The sequence below is a fragment of the Pagrus pagrus genome (assembly GCF_965226575.1).
Source record: "Pagrus pagrus genome assembly, chromosome: 2".
NCBI classification, from domain to species: domain Eukaryota; kingdom Metazoa; phylum Chordata; class Actinopteri; order Spariformes; family Sparidae; genus Pagrus; species Pagrus pagrus.
In genome coordinates this window covers 8,756,403-8,776,312 of record NC_140186.1, presented here as the reverse complement: position 1 = coordinate 8,776,312, position 19,910 = coordinate 8,756,403, and the positions used below count along the sequence as shown (strand labels likewise).

General features: G+C 40.2%; 2 protein-coding genes across 6 annotated transcripts; both read left to right on the top strand.

Moving 5' to 3' along the window:
• Nucleotides 1–218: 218 nt before the first annotated feature.
• On the top strand, nucleotides 219–10,757 carry osbp (oxysterol binding protein). 5 transcript variants are annotated; one of them, XM_084372306.1, is made up of 20 exons: nucleotides 221–361; nucleotides 1,286–1,456; nucleotides 1,617–1,825; nucleotides 1,939–2,101; nucleotides 2,195–2,306; nucleotides 2,390–2,588; nucleotides 2,704–2,818; nucleotides 2,897–2,954; nucleotides 3,065–3,232; nucleotides 3,329–3,574; nucleotides 3,759–3,879; nucleotides 4,062–4,165; nucleotides 4,321–4,416; nucleotides 4,565–4,749; nucleotides 4,869–5,098; nucleotides 5,252–5,290; nucleotides 5,472–5,519; nucleotides 6,286–6,324; nucleotides 6,423–6,455; nucleotides 7,390–10,757. In XM_084372306.1, exons 2-20 carry the CDS (start codon nucleotides 1,323–1,325, stop codon nucleotides 7,530–7,532), a joined length of 2,442 nt encoding a protein of 813 aa, XP_084228432.1. In that variant the 5' UTR covers nucleotides 221–361; nucleotides 1,286–1,322; the 3' UTR covers nucleotides 7,533–10,757. The 5 variants fall into 5 exon arrangements, with proteins under 5 accessions (XP_084228429.1, XP_084228432.1, XP_084228430.1 ...); XM_084372303.1 differs by having other exon boundaries at nucleotides 219–361; nucleotides 2,704–2,960; XM_084372304.1 differs by lacking the exons at nucleotides 5,252–5,290; nucleotides 6,286–6,324; nucleotides 6,423–6,455 and having other exon boundaries at nucleotides 2,704–2,960.
• Nucleotides 10,758–12,175: 1,418 nt separating this feature from the next.
• Nucleotides 12,176–19,262, top strand: casp3a (caspase 3, apoptosis-related cysteine peptidase a). The gene is made up of 6 exons (XM_084372768.1): nucleotides 12,176–12,374; nucleotides 12,674–12,813; nucleotides 16,276–16,404; nucleotides 16,514–16,689; nucleotides 16,804–16,915; nucleotides 17,880–19,262. Exons 1-6 carry the CDS (start codon nucleotides 12,316–12,318, stop codon nucleotides 18,107–18,109), a joined length of 846 nt encoding a protein of 281 aa, XP_084228894.1. The 5' UTR covers nucleotides 12,176–12,315; the 3' UTR covers nucleotides 18,110–19,262.
• The last annotated feature ends 648 nt before the right edge of the window (nucleotides 19,263–19,910 follow it).

The following is a 19,910-nucleotide window of genomic DNA, read 5'->3' as shown; positions in this document are numbered from 1 at the left end:
AAATAATGTTGATACATTTGGTACAGATACTGTTTAGCAATTCGCCCAGTCTTTCAGATTATCACATATCCATCATAACTGGAAATATATCTTTGCTAAAAAAAAATTTTTTTTAAAAATGCAAGTTTTCTTGTGTTTTTGTTTCATTACGTTCATGTCGCCAGTCTTCACCGGAACCAATGCTGACTATCAAGGGGCTCAACGGCGGACTTTTCCTGTTGCACAACCTGTAGCAAAGCAGTCGTTCATCCCATAGGTCCATGGTTCATCCACGAAAGTAGTTAGCAAAGCTAACACTTGCAAGCTAACACCGCTACATTGAGTACGCCATGTACACCTCTTATAGCTAAAGTCTTGCACGGTAAGTGTAAGCGGTAAACACGATAATGATTTAATGTCAATTATAATATCGGACAAAGAAACTGAGAGTCGCATATTTAGGATATTATTATCGTTTCCAACGTGTCCGGCTGTTTGACAGCTTCCTGTTGTTTAGCTAGCAGCAAGCTTAGTGGCAGCACTGTTTTAAGTGGCTTTGATGCCCAGAATTGGCTTCTTGTTCTTGGAAGTACATCTAAAATATCCAGACTGCTCAATGGCCACTAGTGTGTAATCCTGGCAAATAACTGGCGGGTTGAGGTGACTGTGATCGGTAGTGACCTGTGCTTTCTCAGTCTTTCAGAGTTGCCGTTACAGTGCAATAACGGCAAACGTTAGCTAAACAGATTATTACTGTAGAAGTGATGTCAGCACTCAACCATTTTGTTGCTGTTTGTATATTTCACGTTAAAGCTGAATCCAAGAAACTGTCATAACGGCATCATAGATATCTGTGTTAATCCCCGATTCGTGTTAGGGGGGGTTTGATAGTGAGAGCTAGCCCTTACTGTTTACTTAGCTAACCGTCATAGCTCTTGTAATGTTAAATGCTAAATGTGGACCAGTCAGCGTTCATACATTTATCCGTGTAACGTCAGTTTGATAAATAGCAGCCATCACTCGGATGTGAGTATGCATCTAACGTTTTACATTAACAAAAGCTAAACAGGAGGTCGGTATTTATTCATTGTTGTAGTAGAGATAAGTATTTCTGGATTCCAACAATTTCCTTTTAATATAAAGAACCAGAAAGATAAACAAACACATCCTTATGCCTTAATATATGACATAGGATGACAAACTGCATACATTTCATGTGTCAAATGTGCATTAAGCAGAACGAACAGTAACATGTCCAAGACTGGAATATCAATGTAAATCTTGATCTAGGTTTTTATCTCCACAGGCTCTAACTTCACCCAGTGAAAGCACAGGCTGTTGTGATGTCGGAGCCTAAATCCCCCACTCCAACCCCTGGAGACACCTACAAGGGATGGCTCTTCAAATGGACTAACTACATTAAAGGTTACCAGAGACGCTGGTTTGTTCTGAGCAATGGACTGCTGTCTTACTATAGGTAGGTTTGACTGAACGTGTGATGAATTTGCAGGGTTTTGCCTGGCCAAACATGGAGTCAATGTGAAAACATAGGGGTGGGTTATATACTAAATAGATATTTTAAAATCGAAAACGTAACAAGCAGTATCTCACTGACTTTCACTCGCTGTTTAATCCAGGACCCAGGCAGAGATGGGTCACACATGCCGAGGCACCATCAACCTGGCCACAGCCAACATTACTGTGGAGGACTCGTGCAATTTTGTAATTTCCAACGGAGGGGCGCAGACCTACCACTTGAAGGCCAACTCAGAAGTAGAGCGCCAGCGATGGATCACAGCTCTGGAGCTCGCCAAGGCAAAGGCAGTCCGCATGCAGGCTGAATCTGGTGAGAGGGAACACAGATATGTTAAAGAATGCAGGAGACAAAATGGCTTAAACGGCAGCACAAAACTTTGTTTTTGGTCTTACCGTCTTTCCTGCTCTCTCTCTCTCTCTCAGATGACTCGGGTGATGATTGTCCTGCAGTTCCCCCCACCTCAGGACAGGGTGGAGGCTGCCGTAACTCAGAAGTCCAGTCCACACTGCGAACGCTCAACAGCAAGGTGGAGGACCTCACCACCTGCAACGATCTCATTGTCAAGCATGGGTCTGCCCTCCAAAGGTATCGGTTATCAAACTGAGCTCCTTTGTTAAACAATATCACCCAAAGAAAAGAAAGGTGAAGGATATTTATTTATTTTGTTTGCACACACAGGTCTTTGTCAGAACTGGAGGGGATTCGTGTCGGAGGGGATATGGGGGACAAGATCAGACAAGTCACAGAGAGGGCCACACTGTTCAGAATCACCTCGAATGCCATGATCAATGTAAGTCACCCTATTACTTACGTGCAATATTGTTGTTGACTCTCTTGCTGAAATGTAACTCTTGTTTTTTAATGCGCCTCAAGGCATGTAGAGACTTCCTCTCCCTGGCCCAGAACCATAGTAAGCGCTGGCAGAAGGCCTTACATGGAGAAAGAGACCAGAGGATACGACTGGAAGAGACTCTGGAGCAGCTGGCCAAACAGCACAACCACTTGGAAAGAGCTTTCAGAGGAGCCACAGTCCTCCCCTCTTCATTCAGCAATCCAGCCTTAGGTAACAAAGGTAAGGCTCTCATCCCAGCCTGCACTTCTGTCTTTAGGCCCTTGATGTTACTCAAAAGCATGGCCGCCATGACATGTACCTGCACCAACTGTCAAACTGTCTCTCTTCACTTTAGGCGGTGTGTCGGGGAAAGGTGATGCCAGTGATGAGGATGATGACAATGAGTTCTTTGATGCTATGGAAGACCCAGCAGAGTTTATCACAGTCCCTGCTGACCCCAAGTATCACAGGTTAATAACTCTCTGCTTCAGTAATTTCATATTAAAGTCTTGTGGGTTTTATTTTTACTTTGTTTATCTGTCCACCAGGAGATCTGGGAGCAACGTCAGCGGGTTCAGCAGTGAGACTGGAATGGATGATCAGTCGGTAAATGTGTGTTAACTTTGTTATTGTCAGCAAGTTCTGATTTGTATCGACTTGTCTTCTCCTCTGCCAGCCACCTGATCCTGAGGGCTGTTTTTCTTCTCTTCTTCCAGTTTGATGAACTGTCGTTGGCATCCAATCCAGAGTCTCCTCAGCCCCTCGAGCTAGAGCCAGTTAGACAAAGACGGACTCGTATTCCCGACAAGCCTAACTATTACCTCAATCTGTGGAGCATCATGAAGAACTGTATTGGAAAGGAGCTCTCAAAGATACCAATGCCTGTAAGAAACGTGTGCTCTTGTTGGTAACCAAGTGGCTTTTTCTTTGAGAATAATCAGAAGGTCATCAAACTTCTCCTCTGACTTTGTACCCACCAGGTGAATTTCAACGAGCCCCTCTCAATGCTGCAGCGTCTATCTGAAGACCTGGAGTACTACGAGCTGCTGGATAAGGCTGCTAAATGTCAGAGCTCTCTGGAGCAGATGTGTTATGTGGCCGCGTTCACAGTCTCTTCGTACTCCACCACTGTCCACCGCACAGGGAAACCCTTCAATCCTCTGCTGGGAGAAACCTTTGAGCTTGATCGGCTAAACGAGTGTGGATACCGCTCCCTCTGTGAACAGGTATGTGGAATACACTCCGGAAATCATTTCAAATTGTGGCTCTTGCAGACTATAGTTTTTTCCGACTTAAATTAGCTGGTTTTAACCACAGGATCACAGTCATGAAGTGTTTTTATGCATTACTTATTTATTTGTGATGGTCAAATTCTGCTTCTCTATCTCCACTTCTCTCGCCTCTCCTCAGGTGAGCCACCATCCACCTGCTGCAGCTCACCACGCCATCTCTGAAAAGGGCTGGACTCTCAGACAAGAAATCACCCTGGCCAGCAAGTTCAGAGGAAAATATCTCTCTATTATGCCTTTGGGTGAGTGCGTCCAGACCAAACAGATTCAACATGTATAATAAGAAAAATTAATCGTTTGCGATGTGTAGACATATAAACTCACGCCATAGTTTGTACCATAGATGTGGGATATGGAATTTATATTTTTGGTGAACAGGTTAAAAATGATCACTGCCCTCTAACATTATCCCCTCTGTCCTCAGGTGCTATCCAGTGTTTGTTTGACAAAAGCAACAATCACTACTCTTGGAAGAAAGTGACTACCACAGTACACAACATAATTGTTGGAAAACTATGGATTGACCAGGTAAATTCAAAGCTTAACAACAGTACAACTACTTGGGAATATCGTGTATTTATGACAAATATGACTTCAGATGATATTTGCTAACTGTTCTACTAGGTTTATCCTTTAAGTCGTATCAGCAGAGCATATTGTATCTTTCCTTTCTGCCCCTCCAGTCAGGGGAGATTGATGTGGTAAACCACAAGACAGGAGATCGCTGCCACCTCAAGTTTGCTCCCTACAGTTACTTTTCCAGAGATGTACCAAGAAAGGTGGGCTTTTCAATTGTATTATTCTTTATATTCTTTTTATTCTGTAGCTCTTGCTGTTTGTAAAGCCAGAGATGATGTGCATCTTAACAGGAAGATGTTTATTACAAACATAAAAATGATGTAAGTTGAAAGCTCGTTTGTCTCTCAGGTAACAGGAGTAGTCACAGATAAGGATGGGAAGGCTCATTACGTGCTATCAGGAACCTGGGATGAGAAGATGGAGTTCTCCAGGATCATGCAGAGCAGTAAAGGCGAGAACGGCACAGAAGGCAAACAGAGGACTGTCTATCAAACCCTCAAAGCCAAAGAAATCTGGACAAAGAACCCTCTACCGTGAGTTTCTATTGTAAAGAAGTCTTTCAAACAAATCTGTGGAGGTAGAGCAGTATTTACATCTTTTAAATTGTTTTAGCTTCATGCCTCTGATCCTTTATCATCATAACTTTTTACAGAGAGGGAGCAGAGAACATGTACTTCTTCTCCTCACTGGCCTTGACGCTCAACGAAACTGAAGAGGGAGTGGCGCCAACTGACAGTCGGAAACGCCCTGATCAGCGGCTAATGGAGGACGGCCGCTGGGATGAGGCGAACGCAGAGAAACAGAGGCTAGAAGAGAAACAGCGCATCACCCGTCGAGAGAGGGAGAGGGAGGCTGTCAAAGCAGCCAGCTCACCTGAGGAAGGTACTAAAAAAATAAAAGGAAATGAGCCTTGTTTGGGTGGTTATGTATATGTCTTCTGTTTCCGTCCAATATTTTTCTGTCCATTCATCTTTTGTCCACTCTGTCTGTCTGTCTTGGAATACCTTGTCTGCTTGTCTCTGTCTCATCCCTAAGCTGTCACTGAGGATTCAATCAATGACTCACCCTTGAAAAGCAAGTACTCTTCTCTTAGTCTTTTCCCACCCTCGATCTAACTATACATCAACCCTAGATCCAAAAACACATCGACAGTATATTTGTATATAATAGGACGGTGCTAAATGTCTTCCTTCATCATCTTGCGAACATTTCATTCACCTTTTACCCTCCCTTTATTGATTTCTGTTCTGTTTAGCTGATGCAGTGGAGATTGGCACAGAAGCAAATGAGGTTTCTGATGAAAGCAAGTATCACTTCACAGCTTTACATCATATGTCCTTTTAAAAGTGCTTTGTGTTGTGTTAACAGAGCAGCGAGGAAGACATTGCTCTTTTATATTCATGGAAAGACGATATAGGCTTGTTTCTCAATACTAGTGACTTCAGTTACTCAGACATCTTTGCTAGTGGTGCTGAAAGCGCACAAAAAAAAGAAGATCTCTGATCTGCCGCTTTTTACTGTGTCCTGTTTTTCTGGCACATTTGTCATGACAAACAAGAAAAACACAGAATGGGAAAGAAGTCGACTTCCTAATTTTTGTGGGTTTACCCAAATTTAAAAATCCTGCAAATACATGCTGATTTTGGTATGAAAGTGGTCTTAGATACCCTCTCATCCATGAGTAGATGCACAGTTCCTTCAGTGCCATCTAGTTCCACTATAATTAAGGAGTGAACTGTCCCTTTAAACACTGCCTCCAAATCTGATAAAACTGGAAATCATCTGTTAGTTTATTTTGCTTTACAGCACAAATGGGAAGAAGTGCAGACAAAGATAGCAATAAATATCTTGGGAGTTAAGAAGCAGGGGTCCTCTTTATGACAGGAAGTGATATATTAGTGATGTTAGTGGTCAGAAATGTCCAGACCATTGCCTTTAGTGGATAATAAGTATACTATTTTGCCTTAAATGCTGCACACAGCACTTCTAAAATGAACATAAACAAGAATTCTGTGTGGATACTGTTTGAGTTGTGGGTTCACATCTGTTTTTTCTGTGCTGGTGTTAAGCTGACACAGAGGACTCTCCCCCTCATACACCTGTTGCATGCAAGTAGTTTCTTACATTTCATTCTCTGTTCTTCTTTATACTTTCATCTTTTATATATAAACTCTCAAAGATTCATCCTTAATTCTTCTATTTTCAGCCCCTTATGGACCATCGCTCCCCCCTTACCTAAGCAAGTATTCTGATTATAACACATACAGTCCAAGTATTTCAAAACATTGTTGTAGTTTAATTTAATCTGGATTAAGAAACCCTGTTCATCTTCCATCATTTCCTCTTTACATCCTTTGCAACTTGTTCTCTCTTAGTGGAAGGCAAGGAATGTCCTTATGGAGCTCAAGTCAAAAGCAAGTAACATCAGTGTTGCTCCCCATTGTCCCTTCATTTATTTAGTTTCTTATTTAGATTTAGGATGATAGTCTTAACCTTATAGAAGACTGTAGCTGACTGTAGAGATCCATTAGTTTTGGGCGTTAGTTTTGAGCCTGATTCCCTCCACATGTCACATTGCAGAAGAATAATTATCTACAATTCCTGTTCTTTGTTTTGTGTCAGTTTTTATAAGGTGCATCTGAAGACCAAGTGATCAGGAACTTGAGATGAGCGCAATTAGTCGTACAATTACATAGTAATATAATTTGAACTACAACATGTCATGTCTTCTTAGTCAAGTGTTGCTTTAGAATAAACAGGCATCTGTTACTAAATTTAACTACGGCGATTAACTGAAGAGGTCTAACATTTGTCAGACTATTTTTTTGGACAGTGTTTAGTCGACAAGTCTACGGTCAAAGGTGTAATTTGTTTAAATTTTTTGTGTCCCATTCCCAGGTCGTTAAATACTAACGCTTTGTGCTGGTAGGTCGGGCTGGCCACCAGGAGACCACAAGTCTCCAGAATCGCTTTTTTGCACCTTTTTATACTTCAGTTTAAACGTCAGAGTTGTTAGACACGTCCCAATCAGAAACATTACATATCTCTGTCCTTTAGTCAACTATCTAAGAGCATGTCAGCTCACTTGTTCTCATGGCACAGAGGCTTCTTAACCTTCACCTTAGGTCCCTCTAAAGCTTCCTCTGTAAAAGATTGTCTTTCTTTTCCTTTAGGCGCCCATCAAGACAACTACCAGGCGATGTGGTTCGAGAAGTTAGACGACCCCGTTTCTGGAGAGACCTTGCACGTCTACAAAGGCGGGTACTGGGAGGCGAAGGAGCAAGGCAGCTGGGACCTGTGCCCCGACATCTTCTGATCCCAGCCAAATCATCCTGTTATCCTGTGTGTGTGTGTGTGTGTGTGTGTGTGTGTGTTTGTGTGCGTACAAATGAGAAGACGGTAAGAGGTGACTTACCTTACATCAGCTAAAGTGGGGAATCAAGCCTGACATCAACTTTTCTTCAGCTTCATCTGCTCAGCCCGCTCAGCTCCTCTTTTTTCCAGCAGTGATTTGCTCAGGATTAAGAGCATCTGGACTTCCGGCTCAACTTAGATACAATGCACACTGTAGCATTGTTGTATTATTGCAGCACATTAGTGTTTCAGAAATCCCTCTCACTGCCTCTCAAACACTGGGGTTTATCTCTGTCTTGGTCCACTGCTTGTTATTTGGGTTCCTTGGTACAGCCTTTGATTAGCGAGAGATTACACCTGTAATCTCATTATGCATTGTCTTTAAAAGCGTTATTGTCAAAGGCATAATTCATTCAGATGACATCTTCAAATATGTAAGGTTTGCTGAGATAGTGACCTATCACCTGACGTGTAGTTAATGTTTGTTTTTGTTGCGCATTCAGATTATTTGGCAATGAATTTATTGCAGCTCCCCCAACACAGCACCACTGTAAGTCAAAGTAATAATACCCAACGTCTTCAATAATTTACTATTTCAGTGTTTCTGACAGAAGAGACTTAAATATTGTTTCTCAAGGAATAAATCAACAATTATTTTTGAACTGGTATAAAATGTGAATTTTGCCTTTGAATTTATTGTGATTTGCGGTGCTACTTTAATCCCTGAAGTGAAACAACAACTAAATCTACATCGTAGCTTTTTGTTTATTAGTCCATTTCAAAACCTGTTTGTGATTTTAACTTCTCCCTGATATTTCCCCTGATCCTCCTGTAAAATACATGATAGTGGTGAAGCGATGTGAAAGTAGTTAATTAAGATTATACACTCCATATATAAAGTCTGGTCCGGTAAACTTAAAGGGACGGTTCACCCCAGAATCAAACACAGATATTTTTCCTTTTACTGTACCTATAGTGCTATTTTTCCATCCAGATTGTTTTGGTGTGAGTTGCTGAGTTTTGGAGATATCGGCTGTAGTGTTTTCCTACTTTCAGATATAATGGAATTAGATGGCACTCAACTTCTCATCCATAAGTAGATGCATTTGGCGGCTGTAGTTTGGTAGAAAGAAAATAGTTCCTAGATGGAACTGCTCACAAAAAGGTCTGTGGATTATCTTGAGTAACCGGGTCGTGATGACATCTCTAGGTCAGTGTCTCCAAAATTCAGCAAGTCACCTCAAAACAATCTAGATAGCACCACAGCTATTAGGGAAAATTTGTATTTTTGATTTTGGGGTGAACTGTCCCTTAAGTATTCCTAACTGTGGGTCTTAAATGGCGACATATTTTATTCCATATATGAGAACATTTTTAAAAACCTTTTTTTAACTATCATAACTTTCATGGTTTTTCTATTCATTTTTTATTGACTGAGAATAATGACATTTCTTTGTGTAGCACATTCATTTTAATAGAACATAGAGTGCGTTCTTTATTTAAAATGATAACATAATTAATACTATATGACTTGTAACAGTGGTAGGAGTTAAATTTGGATAAAGTAAGTACCAAAGGAAAAATTAAGTATGAAAATACCAATGAGGGGGAAAAAAACAATCAGAACTCTGTCTCTTTGTCTGTTTTGTTTTTTTTCTTCAACACTTCAATGTAAAGACTTATTTAACACTAAAGTTACTCGTTGGTAAATTAAACGCTCAAAAACGTGTGAAATCTATCACATACGTCTCACCACCACCTAACATGTAGGATGGGCAGCGGATGCATTTTTTTAAATCTGTGAACGTTGCGTGCTCAAAATAAACTGGGTGTTAAGCTGCTCTTTGAAGAATGTAGCTGTAGCCTCATACCTAATGTTCATGCGCTCACTATCACTTTGGTCAACCAAGAATTCACTTCTGCTTTCAAAGTAAATGTTGATGTTCACCATCTGAACAGCTGAGATTGATTTCAGAGCAGCAGAGCCGTGCTTCGGGCTGCCACTGAGCTGTGTGCTGATTTCTACCGGCTTGATGATTAGTAAAGTGAAGGGAAATGTGAGGCAAAAGTGTTTTTGTCCTCCTGGTTTCCTTCAAACATATTGATCATAGCTTTAATTCTGATTTAGGTTATTTGAATCTTTGTGTGTCGTGAGTGTAGATTTTTAACAAGACAGCAATAAGAGTGCCTCAGTAGGTGTACATGTGGCACAGAATGAAACGTGTGAAGCGAGAACTAAAACAGCAAAAACTGAGTTGTGTCGTTGTATTTGTCTCTTTTGTCGTTTGTCACATGAGTGGAAGGGCTGAGTGGGTGATGAAAATCTAAATTTCATTTTATATTCAAGTGTACTTAAACAAGAGAACACTGAAAATGAAGATCACAAAACCTAATGTTGCAAATATTTCTGTGTAAATATATTAAATAGTAAAGTAATTGTGATATTAACTGGTTATATTGATAGAGAATCTAATGGCAGTGATGCACTTTTATTTTATTTTTTTTCCTGAGAACTGGATCCGTTTTCATTGTGTACCATGTCACCATGAGTCACCCCCTACCATCCAGGATTGTTTTATTTTAAATGACATTAATTTCTTTTGGTCTGAACCGTTCCTCACTATGACCTACTGTTGTTTTATACATCATTTAAACAGATGAAAAAGAGCATGTGTGAGGTCTGTACAGCTGCCACACTACATCTCTGCAATTACAGAGCGACTTCACAGGTTTCTGTCTGTCCTGTCTTTTTCAACATATATATATATATATAACCTTGATTTTTAGCCATTGTCCTTATTTGTGTAGGTCTGTCATTTCATCTTTGTTTGTACGTTCTTTTTTAAGTTTCTACCTTTTTCACCTTTTATTATTCCCAGCTATGATTTTTGCCCTGCACTGTTAAGATCACTATACATAATATCACAACTTCCCAGTTTGTAAAAAGTTGATTGAAGGTGTTCTTGCACTTAACGTACATTACAGAAAGAGTTTGTTATATTGCGAGTTTGTTTTGAAAGCTTTTCCTACATGTCCATGAGTTAAAATATACATATGTACTGATTCACTGTTCTCAGAATACTTTCCACATTTTTCTGTCCTTCAATGCAGTTTTTTCGTTTTTCTTTTTTTAGCAGGATTGTGTTAGAGGTTGACAATATTAAAGTCTGAACGGAGATGAAGTGCATATCTATGGTGTATTTGATTTTCTTGAACAAAGCAAAACAAACTGGCTCGTACTAATTCTTATTGTGTTGTGCTCATTTTAACAGGCTTATACTACTTTACAGATAGCGTTAACCACATTAATTACATGAGTTGCAGGCTGCCCCGAACTCTTTGGCAATACTCCTCACCCATGTAGCACAAATAAGGTTAAATTCAGTGAGTTTTAAATGCAAACTCAAATAGTCATCTAATTTTGCATGACTCATATTCACAATATTGTGTGTACTTACGCCTTGGTAAACATGTTCAGCTCCATCTGTGTTTGTTTTACAGAGATAGACTTGTGACCTTAAAAGGCTGTACCCTGACGCAGCGAAATTGAATTCAGACATTATTCATTTTATTAACTTATATCTGCACCTTTCCTCATGTGACATACCATAATGTCTTCAGTAGTCGTACAGTAAAATGACATCTTGAATCATGAATGCATCTATCACATCCAGGGCGCTGCACTGTGGTGACCAGCAGCACAGTTTCTCTGAGTCTTGTTGTCAGTCACGTAAAAAAAAAAATAAGGAAAGATAATGACGAACTGTGGGAAAATCATGGGAATACATCAGGCTGACGTGTACCACCCGTATCTGACCAGGCTGACTTAATTCCCATGGCTATTACCCATTTAAACAAGATAAGTGAGCTCTTGGAGTCCAGGGAAGTATATGGACTAGGGGATGTGCAGTAAACTAACTGTACGAACACTTCAAACATCTGCAATGGGCGATGTTTTTGTCTATCTGATGTCATTTTAATGTCTCTATATGATCTGTATTGTAAAACAAATTGCCTCTCAGAGGACATTAAAGCAACATTATGTCACCATTTTACCTTTACTTTTAAAGCTTTTCTCAGTTTATCTATACTGTATGTGTGACAGCTTTATGATCATATTATGTGACTGTATGATGGGATAGAGTGTTACAGTAGTAACAGGAGTAGGGCTGTATTTTGTTTGGGAATTTGGGGGGGTTTCGAGGAGTTGAAATTGAAACTTTAACAGAGTGGGTATTTTACGGGGTAATATTGTAGTATTTTTAGATTATAGTATTTAAATTTGGCCAGCAAGAATAAATTCAGGTACCAGAATTGTATTTCTGTTGCATATCAGTGTTGAGAAGCAGCTTGAAAAATAGCATTTAGGCCTCAACGTGGGTCATGCGGGCGGGGTGAAGTGATCAGTGAAAATTATATTTCAGTTAAGTGAATAAATACAGTATACAAATATAAATAATGTCCTTGTCTGTGTCTGGGCACTATCGCTACAAACCTAGCTACGTCCATGCTCCCATCAGAGGAGGCTGTGTTGTGACTTGCCCCTCACACGGCAGGGGCGGGAGTGTAAAACGAGTGCACTTCCCCATGACATCAGCATCTTTGTTTACTAGCTACTTGGGCACAGCTAAAGCGTCCTGCCTGAGCTGCATCGCCTCTTCATACATTAGCACTAGCTGTCGGCAGGGTCGAGTCATTTCACTCAGTGTGCTCGGTGGTTGATTTGTTAACTCTAATCAATAAATATGTCGGCTAACGGACCTGGAGAAGACTCCACAGATGCGAGGAGAGGCGATGGGCAAGAGTGAGTCACGGTTTATTTATGCTAGTTAGCATCCTTATCTCCGGCAGCTCATTGTTTTCCGCCCAGTGATGAGGACGATGTCTTGGTTAACTTCCCCGAAGTCTTAACCCGTTACTAGCATAATGAAACACAGCCTATAGCTGCTTGTAATTCTGTAAACTGTTTAATATTGTGTTAAATGTCACATTTTAAGCACTAATGCAGACCTGGGACTGACTCTTTAAATGCATCTTCCTCGTTGTTCGCCTTGTTATCGTGCATTTTAATTACATGTCCTATTATGGTATGTTGTCCCTCAGGTCGGAGTGTTCATCGTCTGGTTCTGCCTCCATGGACGTGGATGCCAAGTCCAACTCCCACAGCTTCAGATACAGTCTCAGCTTCCCCAGCATCGGCCAGTGCATCATCATCAACAACAAGAACTTTGACCGGAGAACAGGTGTTCATTTTGTGTTATTTGCTATTTATTTGGATGATACACACTTAAAGAAGCTGCTGTGAACACGTTACCACTTTATGAGATTACATTTGATAGAATATTCAAATAAATCAAGTCTGACTTCATGCTGAAACTGGAGATCTGATAATTATAATGTTGAAAGGCATCTGGTGTTAAATTTCTACTTATTTACAATATTTGCTGGCTTTCCTCTTTCTGTATGGTTGTTTTTGACTCCTCGGAAAAATTTGCGTGGCCTCTGATGATGTGCACTTGTCTTATTCTTAACAAAACTATTATTCAAAAGTGATTAATTATGAAGAGGAAATGACTTTCATGAATTACCAGTGGCCCCACATCTGAATTTAAGAATGTGCCGTTGTGTAATGCTTCGTTATCGTAGACCAAACCAGCAAGGTAGTCCAAGGTTAATAAGTCAGGTGGCTGAAATGTTCACTTTTAAAACTTTAATTACAGGTTAGCTGGTTGCAGAGAGGCCTGTGGCATTGCTGTAGTAGTATTTCCAGCTTGTCTAGTCGGTTCCTCGGAGCTGGAGGAACGCAGAACATTGTTTAATGAGGCGAAAGCAATTTGACCCCTTGAGGATCAAAAATGTAGCAACACCCTAAGTTTATATGTATGTATTTGTGTGTGTGTGTGTGTTTGACCAGCTGCCTCTAGTCACACCCACGCTTGGACGTTCTTTACGGTCCAAACTAGCATTCCTGACATGTGAAAACTATACCAACTGACGACGGACAGATGTCTGCGTTAACCGTGTGGCTTTTAGCTCCACAACATACAAACTAGGGCTGCACAGTATGGTTAAAAGAAAATCATATTGCGATTATTCTGACAGATATTGCAATATGATTCACTATTAGTGAGAATGACAATTTTTGCATCACAATTTTCACTCCAAAAAACATTAAAAACATGATAATGGTGGTGAAAATGATTGGGGTCTGTGCCAAACAGACTTGTAGGCCAGGACATCTCTGCAGCACTACAGCACTTCAGCATAAAGCTGTTCTGTCTCACGTTTGGCCTTTTCTGAAAAATTGCAGTTTCTTGTGATTTGGATATTGCATTTGGTTATATTGCAACTTCAAATAATTGTGCAAGCCTCATACAAACACAACTCTACTCCCACTCTGGGTCTTAATGTTGACCCCGTTTGTGCTTAACTAGTTTTCAAGCTGTCATTTCCTGCAGAGTAGACACATCCTGTTGTTGTTTTCTCGGGGATGTTTAGTGCTGCACTGGTCACATGCTTATGTCAAGATGACATTTCCGTACTGAGAGAAAACAAAGGTGGTACAACTGTAATGCCTTAATATTTGAGATGACTTTCTGCTTCTACCAGTACAAGTATTGGTATCAGTATTGAACGTTACCCAAACCTAGGTTACAGTAAAGTGAGGCTTTGCTACCTTCTCGTTGTACAACAAAGCAGGTGAATTTTCTCCACATCTTCATGTGCCAACACTTGTTGCTGTGGATACCATTCAACTACATCCCATGCTAGTTAATTAGATGCTCAAGTTAGCTCTGCAACAGTCCTTATGTTGTCTTTAGAGAGAACCGCAGGCAGCTGTACTGATCCCTCAGTATACATCTTTGTATTTAGATAATTCAGAATGTGGTCTGTAATGCCCTTCAGGAAGTTCAGGTGCCCGCGTGACTTTTCGTATGTTTTGACACACATCAGATCACATGGATACCTTGGGTTTGATTAGTTCCTCTTCCAAGTTTATTATGAACTGTGGAGAAGTCTGTGTGTGTGATCTTTCTTTCTGAACATTCATTTAATGGCCAAGTCACTTGTCTGCTAGAGCTATTGTCATATGTGTCCTTGAGCTGTTGATTATTGTTTGACCATGTCTGCCCTCAAGGATCTATAAGGGAATGTTTATCCAGCGCTTCGGTGTCTGAGGATATGAAGGTCTCACGTCTACAATAGATTTAGATTCTGTATGAAATGTTGAGTTGACAGTCGTCCTCGCCTACTCTTTAGGGACATTTTGCAATTTGAGCTTATAAAAGCTGAGGAGCAGTGTTACAGTAGCTATTATTGAAAGAGTCTTTATTATCTGTCTTAGAGGGACCTTGGATATCAATGCAAGCAAATACAGTCTGCTCATATAGAGCTACAGAGTTACTGTGTGATGGTTTCTTATTGCTGTCAGACTTCTGTTTGACAAACCAGTCTAGCAGGACTCACTGAGTACACACGTGACTGTTTGGCCATAATGTTCCTTGAGCTACATCATACGAGTGGGTTGAACATCAGCAGTGGTTAGGCCTGTATCTCCAAGTTCATATAAAATTATTTCCAGTTGTTAAACCATGTGAAATTCCAGTTAAGGAAGATATGCGCACACTTAGATGTAACTTCAATATCCACCATGCATGTTTCCATTGCAGCATTTTGTGCAAGAACCAATACGATTTTCTGTAAAGGTTAGAAGGCCAGTTGTGCTCCACAGCCTCATTTACTATAGCTAACACACTAGATAGGTCTTTAATCCTGAACCCAAGTGCTACATACAGACGGCGACAGGGTGGCTGGATGGTGCAGTCTGACAGCACACGACATAGTTATGCCCACTAGACCTTGTTTGAAATGTAGCAGTGTTAAAGTCAGACCAAGACTCATTCAACAAGATGCACTGAACAGTCTGGGAAGAAGCAAACTTGGAAATCAGCCATCACTCATTTTATTATTTACACCTGCGAGGGCGTTTTCACATTTTCTGGCTGATCAGGCTGACGACATGTGGAAGATATATGTGTGTGCTTATGTGAGGTAATCGGGTGTACTAGTAAGAATGGGTGCACTCCAAAACTACACCATCACAGTGGCTGTGCAGGTATGACGGGGTTTTCACACCATTCAGCACACTAAACATCACACGCGTGATTCAAATGGAAAGGTTTTGTACCGTCTACACAAAAATCACAAGCTGTAAAGAAAAGAAAATGAAGGTTTAACACAGCATCTCCCAACACCTGCTACTAGGGTTGGGCCAACTTAAAAAAAAATCAACCTGGGTTGATATGAGGCTTAATTATGGACCAAAACAGTAATGCTGAATTTCACCACTAGCTGTCGCACGGGACCCAGCTGCTCCCAAGAGGATGAAAAGAAAGTTTAGCAGCACTACAGTCCATCAGCTGTCAACTGTGACACACATATAGAGCTGACCTTATCAGCTATCCTGGGGCTCCTGCTAACCACATGCTGCCAGTTCTCTCCACCTGACGTAACACCTGACAAGTGCCAGTTCAGTCGGTTGATGGGGTACCATGGGTGTGCCTTTTTTAATAATATTAACTGCATACAGTGTGTGATAATGGTCAAAGAGTTGTTGGTTCCTTGAAAATTGGTTCCACAAAAAGTTGTGTTGTCATTGTGTCCCTCAAGTAACCAGAAAAAATGTCTTTGGTTTGTTTTTAAAGGCATGAACCAACGAAATGGCACAGATGTAGATGCAGGCAATGCGATGAAAGTGTTCGCAAAGTTGGGTTATAAAGTGAAGGTTTACAACGACCAGTCAGTCGACCAGATGAAACAAGTTTTAATCTCTGGTAAGTTTGAAGCTGAACACACAAAAAATAATACTAAAGCTCCAAATATCGACTCTTTTGACCTGATTTATATATTTTTTAAAAAGTCTATACATTTCTCTTTTTCCAGCGTCAAAGGAAGATCACAGCAGCAACGCCTCGTTTGTCTGCGTTCTGTTGAGTCATGGAGACGAGGGTGTGTTCTTTGGTACCGATGGCTCCATAGAGCTCAAGTACCTGACGTCACTTTTTCGAGGCGATCGCTGCATATCACTGGTGGGAAAGCCCAAACTCTTCTTCATCCAGGTATCGTCACAGTTTGTCTTTTTTTTTAATGTTTGTTTTCCTCCTGCACTAACTAGCCGTGGGCTTTTCTTAACTGTCTCACCTTTAATTCGGTCTTGTCTTGTCATTGAGTAGGCTTGCAGAGGCACTGATCTGGATGGAGGCATTGAAGCAGACAGTGGCGACGAAGGCATTACCAAGATCCCTGTAGAAGCTGACTTCCTCTATGCTTTCTCCACAGCTCCAGGTTAATACTCATATACACAAACACAGGCTATTTTGTATACTTATTATCTCCTTGTTTGTTGTGTTGGTCATCCCATGCCAACTCACCATGAATTTAGACTTTTCCCTGTAAATGTCGTGGATTTCTCTAAAAATTATTCTGTTAAATTCATAGGGCCTTTCAAAGTCTTATAGCTGTACTCTGCATCATTTTTTAATAGTCCTGCAAATTTAATCGGAAAGATATTGAAATCATAATATGGCCAAGCGCAATATCCACATTGCTGCAATTATTTGATTAAGTTAAAATGTGTGAAAAAACAGTGTAGTGCCACTGGCCTACAATCTTTTTAGACTGAGGCGAGAAAACATGTTTGGGTGTTTTTTTTTGGGTGGGTCAGAGCCCAACAAATGTCACGTCATCATGATTTTAATAGTTCACTAAAGTGAAACTACAAATTGTGACGCAAAAATGATTATTCCCACTAATCTCAAGTCATATTGCAATCATATCTGTCAAAATAGTTGTAATATGATTTCTTTTTTTAACATCATGCAGCCATATGTTTTAGTTTTGGAAGTTTGGCCCTCTAAGCTGGATTTAGCCACTTTTTTTTTCATTCTTATCAATAGTTTCACTTTGTTGTAGCCAAGTTTGGATTCTGTGTTAAGTTATTGGGTCCTGCATAACAAATTGGGTGCCACATTTTTTTTTTTTAATATAGCTTTGGAGCTGAAAAACCCATTTTTAAAATATTAACTGTACTTTTCCCCCACCCCAAAAAAACATGCACATTTTTCATACTTTTCACTGCTGTAATATTACATTCAGTGGTTTCATTTCATGGGTAGATATTTGTAGTGTTGACTTCCAAGGTTTTCCATCTTTGTTAGATAACTATTGAGCCTGCTTGCCCTCAGTGATTCTTCCCTGTTAAATAAAGGTTTGATTCACCCTTTACTTACTACCCCTTATCTGTCTACAGGCTACTACTCGTGGAGGAATACTATGACCGGGTCCTGGTTCATCCAGTCGCTGTGTGATATGATCAGCAAGTATGGAAAAGAGCTGGAGCTCCAGCACATCATGACACGAGTGAACCACAAGGTGGCGACAGAGTTTGTGTCCGTCTCCAATTCACCAGGCTTTGACGCAAAGAAACAAATCCCATGCATTGTGTCAATGCTGACCAAAGAGATGTATTTTTCTCCATAATGTCGTCTCTGCTGCAGGAGCCTTCCGCCTCAGAAGGCTCGAATTATTTTAGGTTACACTTTCAGACTGAATGTGTCTTGAAACCTCGGTATACGTATTTCTGGGAGAGTAGATGTGACGCTAAGTTAAAACTTTGGCAGGTTCTTTTCATGTGGAGTACAGTTCTGATATAGAAGGCATTACAATGTTTTGTAAACTCTTTTAAACAAAAAAAAAAATCACGTCTCTAAAGAAAAAAAAAATGCAATCGACCTTGCAATTCAATGCTCACCACTTTCTACCGGTACAAGCCTCTCTGCTGTTTACACTATATACATTTTCAGGGAAAAACATTACAAGCCAGTTTAATAGGAAGTTTGACCTTGATCATGGAAGCATAGATGAGCCGCAAGCACTCCAGCATCAACATTTTCAGTTTATTTTAACTTGAGGGATCATGTGTGTAATGTGTGCCTGCTTTTTTGTATTCTTTTTTTACATCCTTGTTGTCTTTTTTTCACTGTTGAGTCAGTTTAGTGACATCATGACATCCACAACCAAAATCATCGGTCTTTCACTGGATAAGTAGCAGATGAGTTGTGTGAAGCCTCGATGAATGCAACGCTTTTACTCAGACCGAACATTAAAGGATAATATTGTGTAGCAAATTCAGAAGAATCCAGTAAGCTATCGTGTTTTTTGTTGGTATTCCAGCTCTGAATTCATTTTTTTTTCTGTTTTTCTTTTCTAAGTATGTATTTCTTTGAATGAATTGTTGCGTCATAGCATGCATAAGTAAAGCCAGCCCACTTGCATGATGCTGTCATACTTGAACGCAGCTTTGTTTTATATTTGGTACTAGTACGAGGAGGTTTAACAGAGTCAAACTTTAAGATGTAACCATCAGCATTGAGTGAATTATAACAGACAAAGCATGATATGTGTTCTGATCAAGGTCCTGGTCATTTGGGAAAATATGCAATTTTTACAACATTTAGGCTGAAAACACTTTTGCTGTTAAAATATTTCACTGACGTTTGACAATCTAGTTTTCAAGTCATTTTACTACACGTGTCAGTTTTGGGATTTTTTGTGGTATCGCTATTTTGTAAGCAAGCCATACTGTGAGGTTTGAATAACAATCTTCTTGAAAAATAAAGACCACTTTTCATTGTTCTGTCTTGAAAACAGTTTTACTGATTTTGTTTTTGGCACATTTAGATCATCAACAACCACAAATATATTACTGAAGTTAAAGTTCTCACATTCCCATAAAGCCTTGGTAGTGTTGCTCATATCTCACACAAGTGTTAACCTCTACAAACCCAGTAAAGAGCCTACTTGTGAACACTTTGTTGAGTGTAAACAGGCAGGATTACTCCAGATTTGGCATGTCTGGAGGTGAGAAGAACTGGGCCACCAGATCCTGAGGACCAGCGCCAAATAAAGCTGAGCCTCAGATTATTTCACTGCCAGCACAGACGCACTTTACCAAAAGTAGTGTTCACAAACAACAGACCGCTGACAACCTGTTGGATGCACCCACTACAAGGCTCACCACTGAAACTTAGACACACCTACAGAATAATACAGCAGTGGTGTATAACTACAAACTAGATCTACAAATTGAACCTGAATATTTCTACTATACAAGCATGATATACACTTCAATATTCACAACAGTGGTAACGTAGAGTCCAAAGTCAACAGTCGACAACTCAAAAATGTTATATTTGCTATAAGAAAAACTTCTATATTGTCGTATTGTGCAAAGATTTGAAAATGTTGTTTACTTGATGGTCACCCGGGACCACCTGGGATT

Bases quoted from the DNA above. Each gene is read 5' to 3' on its own strand.
- osbp (XM_084372303.1), top strand. From the start codon at position 1,323: ATGTCGGAGCCTAAATCCCCCACTCCAACCCCTGGAGACACCTACAAG. The intron at 2,102-2,194 runs GTATCGGTTATC...TTGCACACACAG, and splicing joins CATGGGTCTGCCCTCCAAAG to GTCTTTGTCAGAACTGGAGG. The intron at 2,961-3,064 runs GTGTGTTAACTT...CTCTTCTTCCAG, and splicing joins TGGATGATCAGTCGGTAAAT to TTTGATGAACTGTCGTTGGC.
- casp3a (XM_084372768.1), top strand. From the start codon at position 12,316: ATGTCGGCTAACGGACCTGGAGAAGACTCCACAGATGCGAGGAGAGGC. The intron at 12,375-12,673 runs GTGAGTCACGGT...GTTGTCCCTCAG, and splicing joins AGGAGAGGCGATGGGCAAGA to GTCGGAGTGTTCATCGTCTG. The intron at 16,405-16,513 runs GTAAGTTTGAAG...CTCTTTTTCCAG, and splicing joins GAAACAAGTTTTAATCTCTG to CGTCAAAGGAAGATCACAGC.